The sequence below is a fragment of the Pseudophryne corroboree genome, chromosome 8 (genome assembly GCF_028390025.1).
Source record: "Pseudophryne corroboree isolate aPseCor3 chromosome 8, aPseCor3.hap2, whole genome shotgun sequence".
NCBI lineage: Eukaryota > Metazoa > Chordata > Amphibia > Anura > Myobatrachidae > Pseudophryne > Pseudophryne corroboree.
Genome location: NC_086451.1, coordinates 244290331 through 244318128, shown reverse-complemented (window position 1 = coordinate 244318128; position 27798 = coordinate 244290331). Strand labels below are relative to the sequence as shown.

Here is a 27798-nt window from a genome sequence, read left to right as displayed (position 1 = left end):
ATCAGAAGCATCTGCATCAGTGTCTGAGGTATCAGTATATTCGCCATCTTCATCAGAGGAAGTATCTGTAATATGAGTGGATTGTGAGGACGTAAGGGCCCGCTTAGATGACCCTTTGGTCCTAGGCGGGCAAGGGTTAGGATTTTGCTTGGCCAAAGACTGATTTAATTGCTGTAACTGAGAGGACAGAGTATCTGCCCATGATGGATTAACAGCAGGGACAATATGTGTCTGTAATGGCACAGCAGGTCCCATAGGGGGCGCAAGTCTAGTTACCAGCGTAGTCAGTAAATTAGAAAACGTAGCCCACAGTGGGTCAGTAGTTGCCCCCGTTGTAGTAGACTGACTGAGGGGCAAAAAAAAAAAACACCAGCACCTGAACCCCCAGCTGCAATATTTTCCTCAGAGACATCCATGGCATGAGCACTGCAGGACGCAGGGTCAGCCACAGAACCCTCACCTTGATGAGCTGACATTATATAAAAGCTTTACCTTAGGGTGGAATAGTACAAAATAAGCAGACAGAATACCTAACAAAAATCTTCTTTCTTCAAACGAAAGCTCTTTTCAGAGATGCCCAGTGCAGCCCTCCCTGTTGTCAGCCTGCACTGCAGGCACCAACTTACAAACTGTGCTCCTGTGCACAGAGGCGGGGTTATAGAGGAGGCGGCGCTGTGCATCTGCATTTGGTTAACCCTTATTAACTGTGGCCACAAGCTTTTTCATGCACCCCTATGTAAACTCAATTATCCTAAACCTGTGTTCCTTAGTACTTTATCAGCCAGTGTCAGGTGACTAGTGTACCTTTAAAAGCCATAAGGTATGTGGCAGGTACACATTAAACCAAGTAGGCATATTTGCAGTTTTATTATGTGTGATACAGTTGCCAGGTTTAAAATTTTAAGACTCTGTGATAGTGTAGGACCTGCATGAAGGTGGGGTACCTTGGCGAGTGGTTTGCAGGCTTCCGTGCATTGGACAATCACTAACTAAACCCCCATAATTTATTTATCGATGTTGTGAGGATAAGTTAGCTTGCTTTGGTGAGTGCTGAATTTTCTGTTTGTATATATTTAAGTAGGCGGCCATGGGCTACATGCACCCCACGAGTGGCGAGTGCAGACAGTGCTGTGGTTTATATATACATACAGGGTTTATTTGGCATTCCACTAAAGATATAGGGAACAATTTGCTCCGGTGCCCTGCTTGCAAGCAACATACAACCACAGGAAATAGCCGGCACTCACAGAGACTGAATGAAGAACTTGACTAGGCACAGCAGCTAAAGTCAACGTTTCAGGAAAAATGCTGCTGCGGTGTGTAGCATACAGGACACCCTGCACCAGAGCTGTAACTAGACACTTTGGTGCTCTCCAGCAGAAAGTGAATAGGTGCTCCCCCTCCCATTCTCCAAAGCACGGAAGCAAGGACTGCGCGCCAAATGCGCATCGCTAAAAATTAGGGGCATGGCTTCATGGGGAAGGGGCGTGGCCACATAATAGTGCCAGTTCACATTGCGCCAGGTAGAGCACGTCATACACATTGCGCCAGGCAGAGCACGTCATACACATTGCGCCAGGCAGAGCACGTCATACACATTGCGCCAGGCAGAGCACGTCATACATTTTGCACCAGGTAAAGCACTGGTCTGGATGGGAAGGGGGCAGCGAGATGGTGGTGGGATGCAGGATCACTAAGAGGCCCTACACCAGGGGTGGGCAATTACTTCAGCTGAGGGGCCACTTGACACTTTCCTGTCAGTATTCGAGGGCTGCACACAAAATAGCAGCTCCCCCACGTGCCAAAAATATAGGGACGTGGCTTCATGGGGAAAGGGTGTGGCCAAAAAATAATACAGATTCATATTAGGCTGCACAATAGTCTCCATTACTCAAATTACTCCAGGTAGAGCCCCTGTCACACATTGCGCCAGGTAGAGCTCTCTTTTACACATTACGGAAGGTAGAGCCCCCTTTTACACATTACGGAAGGTAGAGCCCCCTTTTACACATTACGGAAGGTAGAGCCCCCTTTTACACATTACGGAAGGTAGAGCCCCCTTTTACACATTACGGAAGGTAGAGCCCCCTTTTACACATTACGGAAGGTAGAGCCCCCTTTTACACATTAACATTTTATTTGGGATAATCATTGACCAGCAAGCAAATTATCCAATGTCTTATGGCCCCTGGGGAAAGGTGTGACACGGTGACGGGACACGGTGAGGGTGACACGGGGGTTGGACGAGGGGCTGACTCCGTGGCAGAACACGGGGGGGCTGACTCCGTGGCAGAACACGGGGGGGCTGACTCCGTGGCAGAACACGGGGGGGCTGACTCCGTGGCAGAACACGGGGGGGCTGACTCCGTGGCAGAACACGGGGGGGCTGACTCCGTGGCAGAACACGGGGGGGCTGACTCCGTGGCAGAACACGGGGGGGCTGACTCCGTGGCAGAACACGGGGGGGCTGACTCCGTGGCAGAACACGGGGGGGCTGACTCCGTGGCAGAACGTGGGGGGGGGGTCACGGTGACAGAACATGGGGGGGGGGTCACGGTGACAGAACATGGGGGGTGACACTGTGAAAGAATCCAGGGGGGGTTTGGGGGTGGTACAGCGAGCGTTAAAGATCTCCCCCCTAACCCAAAAACAGTCTGACGCCGCTGCCCGCACACACAAACATATACACACTCTCTCATATATACACACACACACACACACACACACACACACACACACACACACACACACAAATACACTTTCTTTCCCTCACTTTGGCCCTCATTCCGAGTTGTTCGCTCGGTAAAAATCTTCGCATCGCAGCGATTTTCCGCTTAATGCGCAATGTTCGCACTGCGACAAGTAAATTTGTATGCAGTTAGGAATTTTACTCACGGCTTTTTCATCGTTCTGGCGATCGTAATGTGATTGACAGGAAATGGGTGTTACTGGGCGGAAACAGGCCGTTTTATGGGCGTGTGTGAAAAAACGCTACCGTTTCCGGAAAAAACGCAGGAGTGGCCGGAGAAACGGAGGAGTGTCTGGGCGAACGCTGGGTGTGTTTGTGACGTCAAACCAGGAACGACAAGCACTGAACTGATCGCAGATGCCGAGTAAGTCTGAAGCTACTCAGAAACTGCTACGAGGTGTGTAATCGCAATATTGCGAATATATCGTTCGCAATTTTAAGATGCTAAGATTCACTCCCAGTAGGCGACGGCTTAGCGTGAGCAAATCTGCTAAAATCCGCTTGCGAGCGAACAACTCGGAATGAGGGCCTTTTTCCATTAACTTACTGATCTGTGTCTGGCTGGCAGTGGCAGGAAGGATAGATCTGTAGCAGCGGCTTATGTCCCGTGTAGCTCCGCCCCCTGAGGTCCCGTGTAGCCCCGCCCCCTCATCTCAACATGGCTCCGCCCCCTTTTCATCTGATCATTGCCTTTGTCACTGGGGACTCTGGAGGCGGGAGGAGGATGAGTTTGTCAGTCGCCGTGCAGCAGCAGCAGGGGAGACAGGCGGCGGCAGCTTGGAGGTACTGCAGAGCAATGACAAGCAGCTCAGTCGGTCGGGCCGCTTGTCATTGCACGCTGGTGGGAAGCAGTGGGCCGGGCAGGATCGGTTTGCGGGCCGTATCCTGCCCACCCCTACCCTACACACTGGTCGATCTGACTGAAAGATACAAACGATCTTGTTCATTAATGAACGAGATAAAGGTCATATCTATCAGTGTGGTGCCCCTTCCCTTGTGCATGCAGGCCAATATGGACGATCTCGTCCATATTTGCCTGCACTTCTATGGAGCCGGGTGACGGAGGGAGTGAAGGAACTTCACTCCCCCGTCACTGCCCCCCACCGCCGGGTCGCCCGTCGGCTGTATCCGCCGTCGACTGGGTGGGGGGGGGGGAATCAGTGTGTCTGGACTGATTGGGGGTTCTAGATGGGAGGGAAGCGAGATGGCACAGTGGACAGGATGGGGAGGGAAGGGGGAAACGCTCTGCTGGCAGGGTCAGTAATGCTGGGGGACACTGAGCTGGAGAAGGGGCAGACACTGTGAAGGGAGCATTAGCATGCTGCTGTTTCTGCCTGGCCCTGCACACTGGCTCCAGCACCGCACACTCCTTCCCCACTGTCCCAGCGCCCTACCTGCATCCTCAATTTCAGCACTGCAAGGAGCTGTCCCCTGGTGGCGGGTCCGGCAAACTTCATCAATGCCGAGTAATGTCACCCGGCGGCGGCTCCGACTCTGACACAGACTCCGGCTCTCTCGAACCTCCTCCCTCCCCAGAGAGCCGCGCTGCGGCTTCCCATGGTAGGCGGCATGATTGTGCAGTCCCTCGCTCCTCTCAGCGTGGTACTCTCTGCGTCCTCCCGCCCAGCAGCAGCAGCAGCCGCCTGACAAGTAACGTCAGAGCAAGCACCAGAGTGCATCCCAGCGGAGCGCGTCCCCGGGGACCCTCCCATTATTAAAAAGTGAGTCCTCATCCTCCGTTTTGGGGTAAAATACGCGCCATAGCGCGTTTTTGCGAACACTGGGGATAATGAACAACCTATGTTATAGGCATGTACGAGAATCATAGAACACAGTCTAAACAGGAATGTAAATAAGGAATATTAAACTTAAACCAATAGTGGCTTACTCCTTATTTACATTCCTGTTTAGACTGTGTTCTATGATTCTCGTACATGCCTATAACATAGGTTGTTCATTATCCCCACTGTTTGATTTGTACAGCCGGGTTTCTATGGTGAAGGTCCTCACTTTGAATGTTCCCCGCCCCCCGTGGATGCCGGCGCGCGCCCATGATGTCACCGGGAGTCCCGGAGAGCGGAGAACACTGTGTACACGAGGTGACTGGTAATGTATTTAAATGTTTGGTTTTTTTACTGTGCAGTTGGTCTTGATAAAAAGAAGTTTTCCTGAAACGTTGACTTTAGCTGATGTGCCCAGTCAAGTTCTTCATTCAGTCTCTGTGAGTGCAGAGTGGAAAGATAAATAGATAGATAGATAGATAGATAGATAGATAGATAGATAGATAGATAGATAGATAGATAGATAGATAGATAGGATAGACTTACCATTGTTAAATCTCTTTCTGCGAGGTACACTGGATTCCACAGTGAATAACATTGGGGTGTAGAGTCGGATCTTGACCCGAGGCACCAACAGCCTAAAAACTTTGACTGTTCCAAGGATGCACCGCACTGCGTCCTCTATATAACCCCCTCCTCCGTGCACAGGAGCTCAGTTTTGTTAACCAGTCCAATGCAGTAGTAGTAAAGAGACGGTAGATGTTAGTCAAATAGAACCACATTCTCACGGCAAAAGAAGGGACCAGCGGCTAATGCCATACAAACCCAAAGAAGCTAAGTGCGTCAGGGTGGGCGCCCTGTGGAATCCAGTGTACCTCGCAGAAAGAGATTTAACAATGGTAAGTCTACAATAAATCTCTCTCTCTCTCTCTGTTGCAGGTCTGACCAGACTCTGGATCTTCAGAGCTTTTTTCACTGGAAGAAACAAACTCATCAGTTATGTATCTAAAATTATTCCCAACGCCGACAACCGCGTCGTTGGGATCAACAGTGATTCTGGCAAGTTCAGGAGTCAACCACGTTGTTGAAGAACTGTCAGGGAGAATGCAACGTTTTGCACCACCTGGTTTCTTGACCTCACCGTAATCAGGAGAGCGCCCAGTACAGAATAATAATGACTTTTTTACTATCGAAGGAAAACCATCATACCATCATCACTCCGGTGAATTGCTAAGGACAATCCTGAATAGCAAACCCAGGTAAGCCTAATGCGGAAGAAACCGTAATTAGACCCCCTTTCTCCTTTTTCAGATTGGAGATCCCCACCCGAGAGATTCCATTTTGTAGTTCAACTTCTTAAGTAGAAATTTTTGGGATTTCAGATATAGGATTGGTCTGACCGAGCCGTCCGGCCGCGGTAGCACGAAAAAGCTTGAACAACAACTTCTTTTTTTTATTGTGTGACCGAGACAGCAGGACAATGACCTGATCCTGACACAACTCTTGTATTGCGTCGCATACTACCTCCCCGTCCAGAGGAGAATCGGTAAGGTCTATTTGAAAAATCGGTGAGGGGAAATGTCTGGAAACTCCAGTATGTCCCCCTTGGGACTCTATTCTTAAAACTCACTGGTCCATGTCCGTTCCAGGACTGACTGAAGAGTATTAGACGTGGTCCCACCAGTGTGGGCTCTCGCAAGATAGACCCAGCATCATGCGGTGGATGTGGCAGAAACAGAGAATGATTTCTGCTTCTGCGAACTTGAAAAGGCTGCTGACCTCTTACCTTTTCACCTTCCTCTACCTGCAAAGAAAGGGAAATCCGTATCTATTCGGTCGAAATGACTGCATCCTACAATAATGTGTCACCAACCGTTGTGAGGGAACATAGGGCAAGAAGGTAGACTTACCAGTGGCATATGCCGAGATCAACGTAACAAGGCCATCACCAAACCAGGCTTCACCTTCATAGGGAAGAGACTCCAGTTCTTCTCGGAGTCAGCATCAGCATTCCATTGGTGAATCCACAACGCCCTCCTAGTCGAGACCGCCATGGAATTGGCCCGCGAACCCAACAGTCCTATATCCCTTGTAGTCGCACGGCAGTATGCTGCAATGTTATAGATATGATCCAACTTAAGGAGTTCCCTGCATACAACTACTCCCCCATGCGCATGTAATGCAAGTATAATCAACGTACACGCGGACACATAAGTAGAGTATCACATATTCTCCTGCATACAATCCATTGTGACAGGGCCCCGTGCAGAACAGGGGGCGACTCTCACTTTATTCTATACACGGCGGGAAAAGAATAAACACTCGAAATCCTCTTGAGGATTTGAAACCATCTTGTCACGGTTGACAAGGCGCCAGCATTCATTATAAATTATATATATATATATATATATATATATATATATATATATATATATATATATATATATATATATATATATATATATATATATATATATATATATATATATATATATATATATATATATATATCTCCCTTGCCAGGAACAGCAGGTCCCTAGTGACGTTAATACGTTCCTAATGTGTATGTAACATGTACTGAATGCCGATTTTATGGTCGACATAAGAAACAGTATTCGTGTCGATCTCAGGGAGTTATAACTGGGCAAAATAAAAATTTTACGATCCCAAGGGGTCTGAGGGAAATCTATTCTATGAATATGACACCCTCCATAAATATTACTGATTCTGTGTTCGTGCCACAGACCTATGCAACCTTACTATACATACATATACATATAGGTATAGCCTTTTCTGATATGCATCACATTATCATGCCAATTTTTACCCAGTCAGATATTGTTGGTGCCGACAGGGTCACCTCCAACATGTCTGTGTCTCCCATATAGCTTTCTCTTGGGAAGAACATACATCTACTGACATGTTGACACTTATTTACATGTACCAAGTACCATTAGGAGTCGGCGGTGCCGACATTCATTCCCACAGCCATTTGTGGCAGAGCACTCAGCCTCAGATATGCCGACACACGTGTACCAAACACCCACCGACATTACACTGGCTATAAGGGATAGACCCCGGTACATTCTGTCAGGGAAAAACAGGAGTATACCAGCTCATTTCCACAGCGCTCTTTATATAGTGTGCTTTTTATTTTTAATTTATATTGCACCAAACAACTGTGCCCCCCCCCTCGTTTTTCACTCTGATCTGTACAGCAGTGTTTTGGAAGGACCAGCGTCTCTGTGAGGAGAAAATGGCGCTGAAATGAGTTGTGAGGGGTAAACCCCACCCCCTTAATGGCATGCTTCAGCCCTGCTATTTCTTACATATATTTATACTGGCGGGGGTTAAATATAGTGTCTAGGCACTTATATATTCTTTTGCCAGACTCTGTTGAGGATTTATATGCTGCCCAGGACCGCCGCCGCCCCCCCCCCCCCTGCACCCTACAGTGCCTGTGTGTGGGAGCATGGCGCACAGCGCGGCCACTGTGCGGTACCTCAAAGCCGTCACTGAAGTCTTCTGATCTTCTTCTACTCACCCGTCTTCTGACTTCTGGCTCTGCAAGGGTGGTGACGGCGGGCTCTGGGAACGAGCATCTAGGCGTACCTAGCGATCAGACCCTCTGGAGCTAATGTAGCCAAAGAAGCAGAGCCTTGAAACTCACAGAAGAAGGTCTGCTTCTCTCCCCTAAGTCCCACGATGCAGGGAGACTGTTGCCAGCAGTGTTCCCTGAAAATAATAAACCTAACATAAAGTCTTTTCAGAGAAACTCAGTAGAGCTCCCCTGTGTGTGACCAGTCTCCCTGGGCACAGAATCTAAACTGAAGTCTGGAGGAGAGGCATAGAGGGAGGAGCCAGTTCACACCCATTCAAAGTCTTAAAGTGCCCATGTCTCCTGCGGATCCAGTCTATACCCCATGGTTCTTGAAGCGTCCCCAGCATCCTCTAGGACGTATGACAAACTTTGTAAATGTCTGCTGCAGATCCGCTGCACAGCAAACCCCCAGGATTCTATGGGGCTACGATATGCCCATATACAGCAAGCTCAGGAAAGCATACCTTTACTAAAACTTGGACCTGGTATGCAGTGGCTATAGGATTATTTATGCAAAAAAAAAAAAAAGCTAACAAGTTTTCTGCATTACTTGAGGCTTGCACAGATTGATGGCCACGCATTAGAACCACAGGATCACAAACCTGAAAGCCTTCTTATCGCTGGGACAGCTCTATGGGAAGAGCGGTCACAGGCAGCGTTTATGCAATTCTGCATATCAGCAATAAAAATGCCGGCTCAAGTTCAGAACATGGGACCCCTGGGCTATCAGTTGATGCTAGATTCAAGTGGCCTAAGGGACCTTTTACATCAGGGGGAGGAGGCATGACACAAGGGGGAGGAGTTAGGCCAGCGGGATAGGTCCTCTACTATCCACGCCACCAACTATTACCTTTAGTAATCAGGTGGCGAGCGAAGCGGGCGAGCACACGAGGGTACTTTTCTTGTACCCTGTTCAGCCGTAACTCCTCCCCCTGGTGACGCATCTCCTCCCCAGTGACGTCAGAAGGTCCCTTCTCCCACTCCGATTTAGAACCAACCCTGGGCTATCAGTTACACTACCCACATGGACATCTAATGGGAATAGTAACCAGTGGCGAGCGATGCAGGTCTGCGAGGGTACACTTTCTAGTGTACTGAACAAGTTTAATGATGTTCTAAAGCAGTATAGTTATGCTAATCCCCCCTGGATTAGCATAACTATACTGCTTCAGAACATCATTAAACTTGTTCTGGACTTAAAGATGCCAGTATGCAGTCGACTGAATGGAAGGCTAAAAGTGATAATTGCTACATCCCACCCACTATCATATACAATGCAATACATTTACATACTTTAGACTACACCCAGAGCCGGCGCCACCACTAGGCAGCTTTAGGCAGCTGCCTATGGGCGGCGGCCACTGGAGGGCGGCAGGTCACGCTTACTCTTACTCAGCTCCTCCTCTTAAGAGGAGGAATATTTCAAGCGTTACCGGAGAGACGCGGAGAGGAGCAGAAGAACTGTACGTACGGTACCACTAGCCGGCAGCACGCCCCGTAAGCAGAGTGTGTTCTTGTGGTGCGGGGCGGGAATATGTCGGCGTGGAGAGGAGCAGAAGAACTGTTACAATAGCCGGCAGCACGCTGCATACTCTATGTGCATAGAGTATTAGAGCCGCTGCCGATGGGTTACACTCACACTGACAGCGCTGGCGGGCGGCTGATAACAGTTGGGCGGTCGCGGCATCCCTGCAGCGCTGTCAGTGTGAGTGTAACCCATCGGCAGCGGCTCTAATACTCTATGCACATAGAGTATGCAGCGTGCTGCCGGCTATTGTAACAGTTCTTCTGCTCCTCTCCGCGCCGACATATTCCCGCACCGCACCACAAGAACACACTCTGTATATGGGACGAGTCCTGCAGGGATAATTATGTTGTGCTAAGTGAGGGACTGGTGCTACACTGCGGAGCAGACTGCGGGCGGCTCCCCTGCTGCTGTTCCCTGTCTTCTGCAGCCTGCAATGTAGTCGCCTCGGATTGGTCCCTATTATACATTTTTATGGGCAGAATTCTTTGCTTTACTGGGGCTCCTTGTCAGTGCTCCATTCCTCTACTGGTGTGTGTGTGATAGATAGATAGAGATATAGAGATATATATAGATATATAGATATATATATATAGATATATATAGATATATATATATATATATATAGATATATAGATATAGATATAGATATATATATATAGATATATATATATAGATATAGATATAGATATATAGATAGATAGATAGATATATATATATATATATACTGCATTGCATTGAATGTATAAATCTTCATTTCGGCCGCACTCAGGAGTAATCTATCCTACGGTGTCCAGACACATTGTAGCCTGTCTGGGGGTCCCCGCAAAATGTCACACATAGTGGCTTTTTAAAATATAATTTTTAGAGGCTGTGTGAGGGTTTTTTTTTTTTTTTTTGGGGGGGGGGGGGGGGTGCAGCAGGCATATGTTTTGCCTAGGGTGCCGAAGAACCTTGCACCGGCCCTGACTACACCATATACACTTCACAGGGAAATCACATTCGTTGCAAGACTCCACAATAAATAAACCAATAAAACACGGGCAGGCGGTCTCTGCAAACAATACAATGAACAGTAGAGTGTCGCAAACACAGGACCAGCCTCTGCAGCAGTACGTACAGAGCTCTGCAGCGCACCCTCATTACACTCCACAGCAGCACAGAGCATACAGCACAGCCATCATTGGAGAATACCGACCTTATCCAGCACCGAGTCATCTTCCAGCTGCCCATCCTCATTAATGTTCCCGAACAGGAAGCCAGTGATCGAGAACGGCCGCTCTTCATCGCTCTCTGAGTCCGACATTATATACACAGGAAATGAGCCCCGGCAGCCGGACGTAGTAGCCTTGGTACACACAACAGAGACCTGCGCCTGCGACACAACCACAGTGGAACGCATCAACTTCCGCATCCGGAACCGGTGGGCGTAGCGACAGCTTCCGCTACTAGAGGGGCTGGGCTCACACTGACGGATCTGTCTGCACCAAGAGAATCTAGACGCTACCGTACCGCTTATAACTGAGAGGGAATCTGCTACAACCATGCCACTACTGCAGGCAAACTAATCAGCATGCAGTATTTATTTTAATTATTAAGTTAATATTGTTGTGTTCATATTATACACAGCTGAAATCTCCCAACGTGGATGGTAATTCAGACATATCCTCCAACATTTTAAACCTAAAAATCGGTACAAATCAGAAAATGGGGCGTGGCCACGTCCCTTTTCCTATACTTTCAATGGAAGTTTGTAGAGCCAAAAATAGGTACAGACCATAAAAAAAAAAGTACTTTACCTGCTAAAAAGGTACAGTTGGAGAGTATGATTCCGACTGAGTCGCTGCGCACCCCGGAGGCCCAGTGGGACGCTAACAGCCGCTAACAGCATCACAGGGCTGCTATCGCCTTTGCCGGATTGACGGCCAGAGGTGGTCGCAGGGTGTGCCAACGGCATTAGAACGCAGGCGTGTCTGGACTGTTGACGTCACACGCAGCTGCTGACCTGATCGCTCCTCTGCTCCCATATAGTGAAAACCCGCCCCATGCATGTGTGCGAATGCATGCATACACCGTGCGAAAACTTCGCCAGACAGCGGACAGCTGCAAATCATACTTGCCTACTTTTGAAAAAGCATTTCAGGGAGATTGTGAAAGTAACACCTATCATCGCGGACGTGTACTGCTACATCTGAGAGGCCTGTCATGAAAATGACATATCCAAATGTAAATGAGCCCCAAAGTTAGTAAGATCTATTTGTTGAAGAAAAGACACTGATAATTTGCAGAATTTGCTCGGGTATTGTGTTTTACAAGAGGTTCCATATACTGTAAGTGGCCACGAGAAACCTTTAAGATGCATGTAGCCATAGGGATCATTGTTCCTTATAACGAATGCAGGGAAATGGCGCTGATGATCCCATTTGAATGTATGTATCTATGATTTCTTTTTTTTTCAGGGAGATTGAGGGACCATTCAGGGAGCGAGGGAGATTGCTACTATTTCAGGGAGTCTCCTGCAGAATGAGGGAGGGTAGGCAACTATGCTGCAAATCTGTTCCCAACTCACTCACCATTGAATGATTTTTCCAGTCTATGCGTAGCCCAGGACTTACTCCTACGGTGCGATAGAAACAGGCTGTTCGGGTCCGGAGCGGATGTCACACACCCTACCTGAAAATGCTTGGGAACGCCTGCGTTTTCTGACACTCCCAGAAAACGGGCAGTTACCACCCCCAAACATCCACTTCCTGTCAATCACCCTGCATACGCCTAGTGATCGAAATTTTCACACCATTCTGTCGCTGTTTGGGCTCGTGGCTGCGCATTGTGGTCCATACACATGCGCAGTCATTCGATAATCTGCTGCTGTGTGATTTCGCACAACAGTGATCAGGTCTGAATTAGGCCCATTGTACGCTATATGTGAGAAAGTATACCTGACATGCATGATAATGGCAAATTATGTATTCATCACAGCATAGTATACATTTGCCCATTATCCTCACTGTTGTTAGGACAATAGGTAAATGTTTAAATTGAAATATAGCAGGACTTTCCAGTGCTGAGGGGGGGGGGGGGGGGGGGTACACATATAAAACGTGTCTGTGACACAGAGCTGTAACTGGCCAAGTAGAACTGGTAGTCTCCAAATTAATAACCAGATGTTTATAACATAGGAATAACCCAAACAATTTTATAACAGTGTTTATTTATAAAGGGCATTTTTATAATACGTTACTGTTTTGTCGATTGTAACAGACAGATGGTATGCAGCTAAGTCTAACTAATTTTGAAAAAGAAAACTCATACAGCTTCAAAAATTAACATGTACTGTATGCATAAGATTATATAGACTGAAAAATGAAATACAAATAAAAAATAAGAATAAGATAAAATATTCCTCAGTGATAGGTAAAGCTGGATGCGTTTCACTACTCCTGACCACTTCCTCAAGCAATAAAAGAGTGAACGTTTAGCATTTTCACCTTATCCGCTTGTTGCTTTCAGTTTTATGTATCAAGGAAAAGCAGTGGATGTGGTCTTCCTAGATTTTGCAAAAGCCTTCGATACAGTTCCTCACAGGAGACTGATGATCAAATTAAAGGAGATTGGCCTAGGAAAAACTATTTGCACATGGATAAGCAGCTGGTTGGATAGCAGGGTACAGCGAGTAGTGGTCAACGGGAAGTCCTCAACCTGGTCCCCAGTAGTCAGCAGAATACCACAAGGGTCCGTACTCGGACCACTACTGTTCAACATATTTATCAATGACCTAGAAATAGGCCTGGAAAGCACAGTGTCAATCTTTGCAGATGATACTAAACTGTGTAAGGTAATTAATTCAGAATTGGATGTGGAGTCCTTGCAGAATGATCTATCTAAACTTGAACTCTGGGCGTCTAAATGGAAAATGAGGTTCAATACAGACAAATGCAAGGTTATGCATTTTGGGACTAAAAACAAACTTGCATCCTACATATTTATTCATAAAATAAGTTAAATCACAATCAGTTAAAAAGTGACATTAGTTAGAACTAATAATATATTCAATTCAACAAAGAATCCACACTCGGCATATGATATATAATAGTCCCACAGTACTAGTGCACTAGTAAATGATGCAATATTCGGTATACGTTCTTTGTTAGAACCAATGATCCATCAGTCTGGTGTGATTAATGGTGGCTGATAATTTGATATGCAAATTTTTTAAAAAATATATAGCACTTTAGAAACAGTTCCAAAATGAATGTTTTCCTTTATTCTATATAGTAGTGATATTCTTGCTATTGGATAAACCGGTTTGGTAAAGGTATCATACTGGAATTAGGTGAAGTAAAGTGCATGAGCTCCGTCTGTCACTCTCTCACTGTGACTAGTATCCGGAGCTGAATTGCTTACCGCTTCCACAGATGTCCCAGCGGTACTGACCATGAACCGGGCGCTGCTCTTTCTAGCGGCTCAACCTCCCGTTCTCCTGCCGGACCAGTATGGCAGGATATCTCTTTCACTGCCGCCTCCAAAACGGATCGCTGGTGCTCCAGATGATTTGAGCACTGTAGAATGAATCAAATGAAAGCCACGGTCCCCGTATAGCAAGCGGGACCAATGCAGGTGGCTACGGAGCTGGTCAATCAATTCTGGCAGAGATTGAGGGTATAGAATAAATAAACTCGTAGGACTGACGAGTGCCTGGATCCTTTGAGCCCTGACGCGTTTCTCGACCGACAACACTGGTCGTTTCCTCAGAGGGTTGAAGTAATTGTGCTCTCCTAGGTCTCCATATTTAAAGGGAAACCAATTAAATCATTAGTATAAGCACCTGTAGAGCTCCTGTCACATTCATTCTCAGGAGTATGTGTGTATGAAATCATCAGAAATCTACCTAATAATACATCAATTAAGAAACATAAAACAAATATATAAAAAATAAATAAATAGAAAAACATTTGTTCTCTGCAAATCTATTACTTGGTTGTCTGTCATTCTTAATTTTTGATTTTAAACTTTTAACAACTCCATCAATTATACTTTGTGGCTACATCAGATTTAGCTTAAAGTAAATTAATTAATTAATTAAATATATATATAGACACACATACGTATGTATTTTATAGCGCACCACATGTGCACCTACAAAGGTTAAACTCCAAATTAGTATATAAAGTCAAATCAGGGGACAACATATAAATCTGTATCTTATTCACTGAAATCCTATTCAAATAATACTCCCCTCAGGGCAGATTGAGTTTAAATATATCTCTCTGCCCCTGTGGGGTACATGCTCATCAGCCCACCAGACCAATCAGTACCAACCACTTATTATTGCAATATTTTAATATTATTTCAATATAATATACTAGTGTATTATATTATTTATTATATTATTATGTTAATTTATTAATTCACTAATATATTTTGTTAAGTACTATGAAGACCTCAGTTTAAGATCCATACTTCTGTTTATTTTATTTTATTTATTATTATATTATTATATTATTGTATGTATTAATTTGTTTGAGGAGATTGAATTTCTTCTTGTGTCCCTGCTTTGGAGTATTATTTGAATAGGATTTCAGTGAATAAGATACAGATTTATATGTTGTCCCCTGATTTGACTTTATATACTAATTTGGAGTTTAACCTTTGTAGGTGCACATGTGGTGCGCTATAAAATACATACGTATGTGTGTCTATATATATATATATATATATATATATGTATTATATGTATGTATGGTCCACACATTCATGTATTAACTATTCTGCTGTCTCTTTCTTCGCTGTGAACACATATGGATATGAAGCTAATTAATTAATTTACTTTAAGCTAAATCTGATGTAGCCACAAAGTATAATTGATGGAGTTGTTAAAAGTTTAAAATCAAAAATTAAGAATGACAGACAACCAAGTAATAGATTTGCAGAGAACAAATGTTTTTCTATTTATTTATTTTTTATATATTTGTTTTATGTTTCTTAATTGATGTATTATTAGGTAGATTTCTGATGATTTCATACACACATACTCCTGAGAATGAATGTGACAGGAGCTCTACAGGTGCTTATACTAATGATTTAATTGGTTTCCCTTTAAATATGGAGACCTAGGAGAGCACAATTACTTCAACCCTCTGAGGAAACGACCAGTGTTGTCGGTCGAGAAACGCGCCAGGGCTCAAAGGATCCAGGCACTCGTCAGTCCTACGAGTTTATTTATTCTATACCCTCAATCTCTGCCAGAATTGATTGACCAGCTCCGTAGCCACCTGCATTGGTCCCGCTTGCTATACGGGGACCGTGGCTTTCATTTGATTCATTCTACAGTGCTCAAATCATCTGGAGCACCAGCGATCCGTTTTGGAGGCGGCAGTGAAAGAGATATCCTGCCATACTGGTCCGGCAGGAGAACGGGAGGTTGAGCCGCTAGAAAGAGCGGCGCCCGGTTCATGGTCAGTACCGCTGGGACATCTGTGGAAGCGGTAAGCAATTCAGCTTACCGCTTCCACAGTGAGAGAGTGACAGACGAGAGAGTGACAGACGGAGCTCATGCACTTTACTTCACCTAATTCCAGTATGATACCTTTACCAAACCGGTTTATCCAATAGCAAGAATATCACTACTATATAGAATAAAGGAAAACATTCATTTTGGAACTGTTTCTAAAGTGCTATATATTTTTTTAAAAATTTGCATATCAAATTATCAGCCACCATTAATCACACCAGACTGATGGATCATTGGTTCTAACAAAGAACGTATACCGAATATTGCATCATTTACTAGTGCACTAGTACTGTGGGACTATTATATATCATATGCCGAGTGTGGATTCTTTGTTGAATTGAATATATTATTAGTTCTAACTAATGTCACCTTTTAACTGATTGTGATTTAACTTATTTTATGAATAAATTTGTTCAAATGTACATGTAGTCTGCTTGCGCTCTCTCTTCTTTTTTTCTTCCAATTGTTTAGGGTGTGCTAATACCCTTTTCCCTTGAGAGCAGCAGGCAGCATTTTCAACCTAGGCTCAGTAGGGCGCTTTTTCTTTGTTTTTTCATCCTACATATTAAATGGGGAACGCCTAGGGGAAACAGTGTTGGAAAAAGATTTGGGGATATTCATTGATAATAGGCTTACTAACCGTACACAATGTCAAACGCAGTAAAGAAGGCAAGTAAGGTGCTAGCGTGCATAAAAATGGGAATTGAGACAAGGGACTCGGATGTAATCATGCCGCTGTATAAGGCATTGGTACGTCCGCACCTGGAATATTGTGTTCAGTTTTGGGCACCATTGTATAAAAAAGACATCAGTGAACTTGAAAGTGTTTAAAGGCGAGCTACTAAATTGATTAAAGGCCTAGAAGGACTGGACTATAAGGAAAGACTTACTAGGCTGAATATGTATACACTAGAAAAGAGGCGCCTAAGAGGAGATATCAAAGGAATTATTTATTAAAAGAACACAGTTTAGGACACGTGGGCACTCGCTGCGACTGGAGGAGAGAAAGTTCCGAACGCAACGGAGGAAAGGGTTCTTCACTGTTAGGGCAATCAGGATGTGGAATTCCCTGCCAGGGAAGGTGGTAATGGCGGACTCTGTAATTGGATTTAAAAAAGGAATGGATACATTTCTGAATGAAAAAGCTATCCAAGGTTATAATACTTAAAATATCAACATGGTTAATCCGGGGGTAACATGAGTTATAGTAGCTAACTAGTCATAAAACATTATTTAGCAAGTATGTAGAATCATCACAACTTAAAACAGGTTGAACACGATGGGCAATTTGCCTCTATTCAACCTCAAATACTATGTTACTGTATCCTATATACCTGGGTTACAGCTCTTTCCAGTAACCGGTAAACAGTTCACTGCACCAAGCGACTACTATACAACCTTACCATGATGAAGCTCTAGGACCCATCTTATCCAAAGCGTTGTTCCAGCTGCTGATCCACCCTTGCTCACTTCATTAGCAGCAAGATAAATGCGGAACCTGATGTCTCCCCACTTTTGGAAGCCTTGCAACGTGGCAAATTGTGCAGAGACTTGGAAGTTCAATGATACTGGCAACAATCTATGGCCAGTCTAACAGGAGCCACAACCTTCAGTCAACACTGGCCTTATTCCCACAGTGTTGTCCTTTCTGTAAGAAAAGATTTTTCTCTAACGTCCTAGAGGATGCTGGGGTCCACATTAGTACCATGGGGTATAGACGGGTCCACCAGGAGCCATTGGCACTTTAAGAGTTTAAGAGTGTGGGCTGGCTCCTCCCTCTATGCCCCTCCTACCAGACTCAGTTTAGAAAATGTGCCCAGAGGAGCCGGTCATAGCTAGGGGAGCTCTCCTGAGCTTTCCCAATAAAGTTTAGTTTTGGAGTTTATTATTTTACAGGGAGGCTGCTGGCAACAGCCTCCCTGCAGCGTGGGACTAAGGGGGGAGCAATGTCCGCCCTGCGGGGTCTGAGCCACTGACTCCGCTGATTGGACACTTAGCTCCAGAGGGGTTGATCGTTCTCCGCCGCAGGGAAACCACTCACCCCAGCAGCATGCCGCCGACCCCTTACAGAGCTGAAGAAAGTGGTGAGTTAGTCACCGACCCCCCTAGCGAGCGGGGGGCCAGTGTGAAGATGGCTGGAACAGGGGAGGGAGCGCGGTGTTAACCACGCTTTCGGACGGTAACAGGGGCACACTGTGAGGGGATCCCTGGGCCAGTGCTTACCCCTCACTTTTGGTCAGCAAGCCTGTCCGGCCCCTGGGATCCCAGCCAGCACAACTCCTCAGACCAAATTTAAACTCAGAAGAGCAGGAAGACAGCGCCGGGAAGGGGGCAGAGCTTCTCAGAGCGGACCTGCGGCGTTCCAGCACCATTTTCCTGCATGCTGACAAGCTGAAGGAAGATCCTGATCCCTCCACAGCAGCTACAGTTTACTGTAACGGTACCAGGGGGTTGTAGAAGGGAGGGGAGGCTAATTACTTGACTGTGTGTCCTATTAAGGTGCACAAGTCAGCGCTGGAAAGGGGTTTTCTCCTTGGTTTAGGCGCTGGTGTGGGTTGGCTCCAATCTCTGTCTCTCTCTCGCCATTCTTGGGGGGGAAACTCTGTCTTACCCCATCCTGTGTGTGTGTGGTGTGTTTGGTGGTCACTAGCAGCAATGTCCAGGGATACAGTGTCATATGCTGCAGAGGATTTACCCTCTTAGGATGATCCCATTCCAGGCAATCAGGTTAGCACTGGTTTAGCACAGATTCCAGCAAGGGAACCAGAGTGGTTTTCCTCTATCAGGACTTGGATTTCTCAGATTTCTGACAGGGTTGCCAGTAATGAGTCTGCAACCCAGGTATTGCAGTCCTCGGTGGCTGTGTGGCCCTTGTCGGGTACTTCGGGTCACCCCACAAACGTGCGCTTGTGCAGGTAACACAGGACGACACGGATACCGATTCTGACACTACAGATGGTGATGGGGATGTTTTGCGGGGGTCCGCATCTCTCGCAAGGGGGGTACAGTTGTTGATAGAGGCTATCAGGGATGTGTTAAATGTTAATGAGAGCACACCTGAGCAGGTTGAGGAGGCTTTCTTCACTGAAAACAAGAAAGCCTCGCTAACCTTCCCTGCGTCAAAAGAGCTGAATGCTATATTTGAAAAGGCCTGGGTGAATCCTGAAAAGAAGTTTCAGATTCCTAAGAGGATTCTGGTAGCTTTTCCTTTCCCTGAGGAGGATAGGAAAAAGTGGGAAAACCCGCCTATTGTTGACGCATCTGTATCCAGACTCTCAAAGAAGGTGGTTTTACCGGTACCGGGATCTACCGCCTTAAAGTAGCCGGCAGACAGGAAAATTGATAATACTCTGAAATCAGTGTACACTGCTTCAGGGGCCATATTACGTCCCGCTATTGCTAGTGCATGGATTGCAAAGGCAATAGTGAAGTGGTCGGCTGCCTTGATGGAGGATTTGGATACGATGGATAAGGATGAGGTTGCATTGTATTTACATAACATTCATGATTCTGCAGGTTTCATGGTAGAATCCATGAAAGACCTGGGTTCCATAGCGGCGGGAATTTCTTCCATGTCTGTTTCAGCTCGTCGGGAACTGTAGCTCCGCCAGTGGTCGGCCGACGCGGAATCCAGAATAAGTGTGGAGTCGCTACCCTATACAGGCCAGGCTCTATTTGGGGAAGCCCTAGACGCGTGGATTTCTACCGCTACAGCGGGTAAGTCTCCGTATCTTCCCTCAGCACCTCATGCTCCGAAGAGATCATTCTCCTCAGCTACGCAACAGTCCTTTCGGCCCAACAAGACCAGAAAGGCCAAGTCATCCAATACCTTCTTCAGGGGAGGTAAGGTTAAGTCCAAGAAACCTGCCGCTGCAGGTTCCTAAGAACAAAAGCCTGCTTCGGGTACCCCTAAGTCCTCCACATGACGGTGGACAGGAGGGCCCGGAGGTGGGGCCTGTGGGAGCGAGACTCCCTGGGTGGTAGATATTGTCTCTCAGGGATACAGGCTGGAATTTCAAAGTCTCCCTCCTCATCGTTTTTTCAAGTCGGGCTTACCAACTCTGTTGCAGGACAGCACAGTGCTACAGGACGCTGTCCAAAAGCTGGTGGAGGCACAAGTTATTGTGCCGGTACCACCGCACATGTTGACAAAGGGTTACTATTCAAACCTTTTCGTGGTACCGAAACCGGATGGTTCGGTCAGGCCTATCCTGAATCTAAAATCATTGAACCCCTTTCTAAAGGAGTTCAAGATGGAGTCTCTCAGGGCGGTGATAGCAGGTCTGGAAGAGGGGGAATTCCTGGTATCCCTGGATATCAAGGATGCGTACCTTCATGTTCCGATCTGGCTGCCGCATCAGGCTTATCTCCGATTCGCATTGCTGAACTGTCATTTTCAGTTCCAGGCTCTGCCGTTCGGCCTCTCCACTGCACCGAGGGTGTTTACCAAGGTGATGGCGGAGATGATGATGCTACTCCGAAGACAGGGTGTAAACATCATTCCTTATCTGGACGATCTCCTGATAAAGGCATCGTCCAGGGAAAGGTTGCTCCAATCCATTGTTCTCACAACACGGCTGCTTCAGAGTCACGGGTGGATTCTGAATTTTCCAAAGTCACATTTGGAGTCGACCCGGAGATTGTCGTTTCTGGGAATGATCCTGGATACGGAAGTACAGCGGGTGTTCCTTCCGCGGGACAAGGCGTTGGTGATCCAATCCATGGTCCAGGATGTCTTGAAACCACCCCGGGTGTCAGTTCATCAATGCATTTGCCTATTGGGAAAAATGGTGGCCTCCTACGAGGCTCTCCAGTACGGGAGGTTTCATGCTTGGACCTTCCAACAGGACCTCCTGGACAAGTGGTCTGGATCTCACCTCCACATGCACCAGAGAATTCGTCTGTCGCCAAGGGCGAGGATTTCACTCCTATGGTGGCTCCAATTGCCTCACCTGCTGGATGGCCGTAGGTTCGGGATTCAGGACTGGGTCCTGCTAACGATGGATGCGAGCCTTCGGGGCTGGGGAGCAGTCACTCAAGGGGTGACCTTCCAGGGAAGATGGTCAAGCCTGGAAGCCGGCCTGCCCATCAACATTCTGGAACTAAGAGCCGTCTACAACGGTCTTCAGGCAGCCCCTCTTCTAAGAAACAGGGCCATTCAAGTACAGTCGGACAACGTAACAACAGTGGCTTACAGATACCGACAGGGCGGAACGAAGAGCAGGGCGGCAATGTCGGAGGTCACAAAAATACTCCTCTGGATGGAAAAGCACGCGTTGGCGCTGTCAGCCATCTTCATTCCGGGAGTAGGCAACTGGGAAGCAGACTTCCTCAGCAGACACAATCTCCATCTGGGAGAGTGGGGCCTCCATCCGGAGGTGTTCAGGGAGGTAACAGATCTTTGGGGTCTACCACAAATAGACATGATGGCCTCTCGTCTCAACAAGAAGCTTCGGCATTATTGTTCCAGGTGGAGGGACCCTCAGGCAGTGGTGGTGGACGCCCTGGTGTCTCCGTGGGTGTTCCAGTCAGTGCACGTGTTTCCACCACTCCCACTCATCCCAAGAAACCTAAAGCTCATAAGGAGAACAAGGGTTCAAGCGATCCTCATTGCTCCAGACTGGCCAAGACGGGCTTGGTACGCGGATCTTCTGGATCTACTGCAAGAAGAGCCGAGGCCTCTTCCTCTTCGGGAGGACCTGCTGCAGCAGGGTCCGTTCGCCTATCAAGACTTACCACGGCTGCGTTTGACGGCATTGAAGTTGAGCGCCTGATTCTTACTCAGAAGGGTATTCCGAAAGAAGTGATTCCTACCCTCATACAGGCTAGGAAAGGGGTAACGTCTAAACATTACCATCGTATTTGGAAAAAATGTCTCCTGGTGTGAGTCCAAGAAGTTTCCTGCGGTGGAATTTCAACTGGGACGTTTCCTCCTTTTCCTGCAAGCAGGAGTGGATATGGGGCTGAGATTGGGATCTGTGAAGGTCCAGATTTCAGCCCTGTCCATTTTCTTTCAGAAACAATTGGCTGCCCTCCCGGAGGTTCAGACCTTTTTGAAGGGAGTTTTGCATATCCAACCTTCCTTTGTACCGCCTACGGCACCTTGGGACCTTGACGTGGTGTTGCAGTTTCTCCAGTCGGATTGGTTTGAGCCTCTACAGTAGGTGGAACTCAAATTTCTTACTTGGAAGGTGGTCACTTTGTTGGCCTTAGCTTCTGCTAGGCGTGTCTCTGAGCTGGTGGCTTTGTCATGCAAAAGCCCTTACTTGATCTTCCATGAGGATAGAGCTGAGCTCCGGACTCGTCAGCAGTTCCTTCCAAAGGTTGTGTCGGCATTTCATATCAACCAACCTATTGTGGTGCCAGTGGCTACTGACCCCTCGATTACTTCAAAGTCCTTGGATGTCGTGAGGGCTCTGAAGATTTATGTGAAGAGAACTTCTCGTCACAGGAAATCGGATTCTTTGTTTGTCCTCTATGATCCCAAGAAACTTGGGTGTCCTGCTTCTAAGTAGTCTATTTCTCGCTGGATTAGGTTCACTATCCAGCATGCCTATTCTACGGCAGGACTGCCGTGTCCAATATCTGTTATGGCCCACTCTGCTCGTAAGGCGGGTTCTTCCTGGGCGGCTGCCCGGGGTGTCTCGGCAACGCAGCTTTGCCGAGCGGCAACTTGGTCTGTGTCGAATACGTTTGCAAGGTTCTACAAGTTCGATACTTTGGCCTCTGATGACCTGAAGTTTGGTCAATCTGTTCTGCAGGAGCCTCCGCGCTCTCCCTCCCGTTCTGGGAGCTTTGGTACATCCCCATGGTACTAATGTGGACCCCAGCATCCTCTAGGACTTTAGAGAAAATAGGATTTTAGTACCTACCGGTAAATCCTTTTCTCGTAGTCTATAGAGGATGCTGGGCGCCCGCCCAGCGCTTCATTTTCCTGCTTATGTTATTTGGTTCAGTACCACTTCATTTAGTTGCGTACTGCATAGTTATTGGGTAAGTAAGGTTTTCAGCCGTTTGCTGATTAGTTCAAGCTAGTTGACTTGACGTGCCTTGTATGTGTGAGCTGGTATGAATCTCACCACTATCTGTGTTAAGTCCTTCTCTCGAAGTATGTCGTCTCCTCGGGCACAGTTTCTAGACTGAGTCTGGTAGGAGGGGCACAGAGGGAGGAGCCAGCCCACACTCTTAAAGTGCCAATGGCTCCTGGTGGACCCGTCTATACCCCATGGTACTAATGTGGACCCCAGCATCCTCTACGGACTACGAGAAAAGGATTTGCCGGTAGGTACCAAAATCCTATTTGCTCACTCGCCAGATTGGCAGCCACTCACAGTAGTATATGGACATCTTGAGTCATGTCCCAGTTTGACCCCCTATTCTCTGTTTAGGTGAACTCATGCTCTGGATATATTGGCACTTCAGGCACGACTGCTACCAGAGGAAGTCCGGTAAGTAAAAGTAGTTCCTTTAGGGGCCATGTTAAATAATTCAATACATAAGGAACCTGCTTGAGGACAGTTAAGAACCTTGTTACCAAAATCACTTTTCTCATACGTCCTAGAGGATGCTGGGGACTCCGTAAGGACCATGGGGTATAGACTGGATCCGCAGGAGACATGGGCACACTATAAGACTTTGAATGGGTGTGAGCTGGCTCCTCCCTCTATGCCCCTCCTCCAGACTCCAGTTAGACTCTGTGCCCAGGAGAGACTGGACACACACTAGGGGAGCTCTACTGAGTTTCTCTAAAAGACTTTATGTTAGGTTTTTTATTTTCAGAGAGACCTGCTGGCTACAGGCTCTCTGCTTCGTGGGACTGAGGGGAGAGAAGTCAGACCTACTTCTGTGAGTTAAAGGCTCTGCTTCTTAGGCTACTGGACACCATTAGCTCCAGAGGGTTCGATCACTTGGTGCGCCTAGCTGCTTGTTCCAGGAGCCGCGCCGTCACCCCATTCACAGAAGCCAGAAGAAAGAAGCCGGGTGAGTATGAGAAGAACAGAAGACTTCAGTGACGACAGAAGACTTCCGAGTCTCAGAGGTACCGTGCAGCGGTCGCGCTGCGGGCCATTGCTCCCACACGCCAACGGCTCTACAAGGGTGCAGGGCGCAGGGGGGGGGCGCCCTGGGCAGCAATATATACCTCCATTGAGCCTGGCTAAACATGTATACAGTGCATAGGCACTGTATACGGACCCCTGCCAGCATAAAAAACTATATTAATAGCGGGGCTAAAGCGCACCGAGAAGGAGCGGGGCTTAGCCCTCACAACATGATTCAGCGCCATTTTCTCCATGTCCCCGCTAAAGCAATGTGTACAGTGCAAACGAGGGGGGGCACAGTGTTTTAGTGCAATATAGAAGGAAATATAGCACTATCTTAGATAATGGGCATGTAATCATTGTGTTGTGCAAATATGTCTGTGTGTTCCCTGTCAGATACCCACTATAGCTTTTTAGTCCACATGTGTCGACATGCGTGAGTACTCTGTCGCAAACAGCTGTGGGAATCCCTGTCGGCATCGCCGACGCCTGTTGGTACTTGATTCAGTAGATGCAGTGTCAGCAGGTCGGTAGTTGTATTCTTTTCAAAAGTAAACACTGTATGGGAGACACAGTAGTATTTGGGTGACCCTGTCGGCACCAATTGTTATTACTGGGTGTAAATTAACATGCTGTAACTGCCTTATACCTGTATATATTTATATGTATATGTATGGTACGGTTCCATGGGCCTGTAGCTTCAGCACAGACATGGTAGTATTTGTGGGGGAGTGTTATTAAAATTATATATGTATACTTCCCTCGGACCCCTCGGGGTCGCTAGAATGTTATTTTGCCTGGTTACTACTCCCTGCTGTCGACGAATACTAGGTTTTCTGTCGACCATAAGGTTTCCTGGTTAGATCCACAACTGGGGCATTCAGTACATGGTCATACACATTCAGAACACATTAATGTCACTAGGGACCCGGCGGTTCCGGACAATCCGCTTATATGTATGATATATATATATATATATATATATATATATATATTTATAGGATATGTGTGTATATGTGTATTACAATATGTATATTCATATTGCAATTTCTAATGAATGCTGAAGTAAAAGTATTCCTTCTCATGTGCTGGTCGCTCTGTTGATCTAGCTCTTGGTCGGCCATGACGAGTTGGTCTCAGATCCTCACAAGGAGTCCGAATGTTTATTCTTTTCCCGCCGCGGATAGAATACTGTGAAAGTCAACTCCTGGTCGACACGGGGCCCTGTCACAAAGAATCGTACACAGGAAGCTAAGTGATATTTTATTTCTACGCTTTGGAGTTATTTGCATTACATGCACATGGGGGAGTGTTTATTCGGAAAGGCATCCGATAGAATTACCCTAAAGAGAGAAGGGATGTTTCTTATGTTGATTCTTCTCTATAACATTGCGGCAGGCTGCCGTGCGACGGCAGGAGGTGTGGCCGGGGGAATGCTGAGGCTGACTCCGAGAGATACTGGAGTTTTTCCCTGGGGCGGTGTACCGCTGTTTGGGGATGCCTCAGTTCAGTCAATCTCGGCGGATACCACTGGTAAGTCTAACTTCGTGAGTTAGATTCCCTCACAACGGTTGGTGATGCATTCTGTTGTGGGATGCAGTCATCTTAACCGGTTCGATACCGTTCTTTTTTTTTTTTCCCCTTTCTGTGCAGATAGTGGAAGGCGAAAAGGTAAGCGTTCTGCAGCCTTGTTAGGTTCACAGAAGCGGATGTCGTTTTCTGTTTCTACCACATCCACCGCATGTCGCTGGGTCTATCTGGCTGAAGCCCACTCCGACGGGAACTCGTCTACTACTCTTCAGTCAGTCCGGGAATGGACTTGGACCTGTGAGTTAATTAAAGAATCCAAAGGGGGACATACTAGCATTTACAGATGTTTCCCCTCACTGATTTTTCAAACAGATCTTGCCGTTTCCCCTCTGGAAGGGGAGGTAGTACGCGACGCCATACCAGAGTAGCGTCAGGTTCAGGGCATTGTCCTGCTGTCCCTGTTAAAAAAAAAAAAAAAGGAAAACAAAGATTTCTCCTTACGAAGTTGAACTACAGGATGGAATCTCTCAGGCCAGGGAGCTCCAGCATGTAAAGGTAGAAAGGGGTTTAAATGCGTTTTTCTCCGCATTCAGCTTACCTGGGTTGATATCCAGGATTGTCTTTCCCATTTCACCGGAGTGATGGCAGTAGGATGGTATTCTTTCAACAGTAAGAGCCATTGTAATTCTGTACTGAGACACTCTCCTGATTACGGCGAGGTCAAGACACAAGTGGTGCAAATCGTTGTTTCTCTCTGACTGTTCTTCAACACAGGGGAAGGCTGTTGTTCCCAACGACGCAGACGTCGGAGGTGGGTATCAGAGTAGATACTGAACGGTTGAGGTTCTGTGTGATCCTGTGGAAAGAGGTCTGAGGATCCGGAGTCGGATCAGATTTGCAGTGACAATCCATCAATTGATCGTTGATGAAGAAGATGGATGTGGCCTAAGAGACCTTTTCGGTGAACAGGTCAAATGCCAGAGTGGTTTTCACGGGGCCAGTTGGAAATGTGGTCCGGGTCTCACCTGCACATGCGCCGGAATATAATCCTAATGGCCAGGATATCGCTCCTATGGTGGCTGCTCAGTTCTCACCTCTTAGAGGGACGAAGGTTCGGAATCCAGGATGAGATCCTGGTGTCCATGCATGCAGATCTCCGAGACTGGGGAGCAGTCTTTGCAAGGGAAGTATTTCCAGAGGAAAAGGTCAAGCTGGGAAGCTTGTCTGCAATAAACTTTCTTGAATTAAGAGCTATTTTCAATGAACATATGCTTCGTGATCTGCCCGTGTTAATTCTGTCGGACGACTTGACAGCAGTGGTGTAAGTAAGCCGCTAGGGCGGAACAAGGAGAAAAGCGGCAATGGCAGAAGCCGAAAACTTTTTCCGCGGGGTGGAAAGACTGGTAAACGCTATATTAGCAGTCTTCGTTTTGGATGTGAATGACGGAGAAATAGTTTCCTCTGCAGACGCGATCTCCATCCGGGAGAAATACAGTCGTCATCGAGAAGTTTTCACTGAAGTGGCAAGTCTTTGAGGAGTGCATCAATTGGACATGTTGGCGTCTCGCCTCAACGAGAGATCTCAGGGATATTGTTCCAGGTCAGGGGACACTCAAGCTATAGCAATGGACGTCCTCGGGACACCTTAGGTGTTTTCAGTCGGTCTATGTGTCCCCTCCGTTTTCACTCTTCTGAAGGTGATAAACGTAAGAAGAACAAAGGTTCAGGCGATCCTCATTGTTCCGGTCTAACCAAGGAGGGCTTGGTATCCAGTTTTTCAAGATTTACTCATAGAAGATCCCTGGCCTCTTCCTCTACGTGAGGAACTGTTACAGCAAGATCCGGGTGTGTATCAAGACTTACCGCGGCTGCGTTTGACGGCATGGCGGTTGAACGCCATATCCTAGCCAGAAAGGGTATTCACAGTGAAGTCATTTCCACACTTCTTCAGGCTAGAAAAGAAGTAACGGCAAAGCATTACCACCGTGTTTGGAGAAAATATGTGTCTTGGTGTGCATCAAAGAAGGCTACTACGGAAGACTTTCAGCTGGGTCGTTCTTCT

At 46.9% G+C, this 27798-nt stretch overlaps 1 protein-coding gene across 2 annotated transcripts in view; it reads right to left on the bottom strand.

Annotated features, from left to right (window-relative positions):
* Positions 1 to 11151, bottom strand: part of TAF1 (TATA-box binding protein associated factor 1) — a 298119-nt gene extending 286968 nt beyond the window's left edge. For both annotated transcript variants that reach the window (XM_063937154.1, XM_063937155.1), the window contains exon 1: positions 10855 to 11151. In XM_063937154.1, the coding sequence (XP_063793224.1) occupies positions 10855 to 11070 (216 nt within the window). In that variant the 5' untranslated portion in view covers positions 11071 to 11151. The remainder of the gene's footprint in view (positions 1 to 10854) is intronic.
* Between the last annotated feature and the right edge of the window lie 16647 nt (positions 11152 to 27798).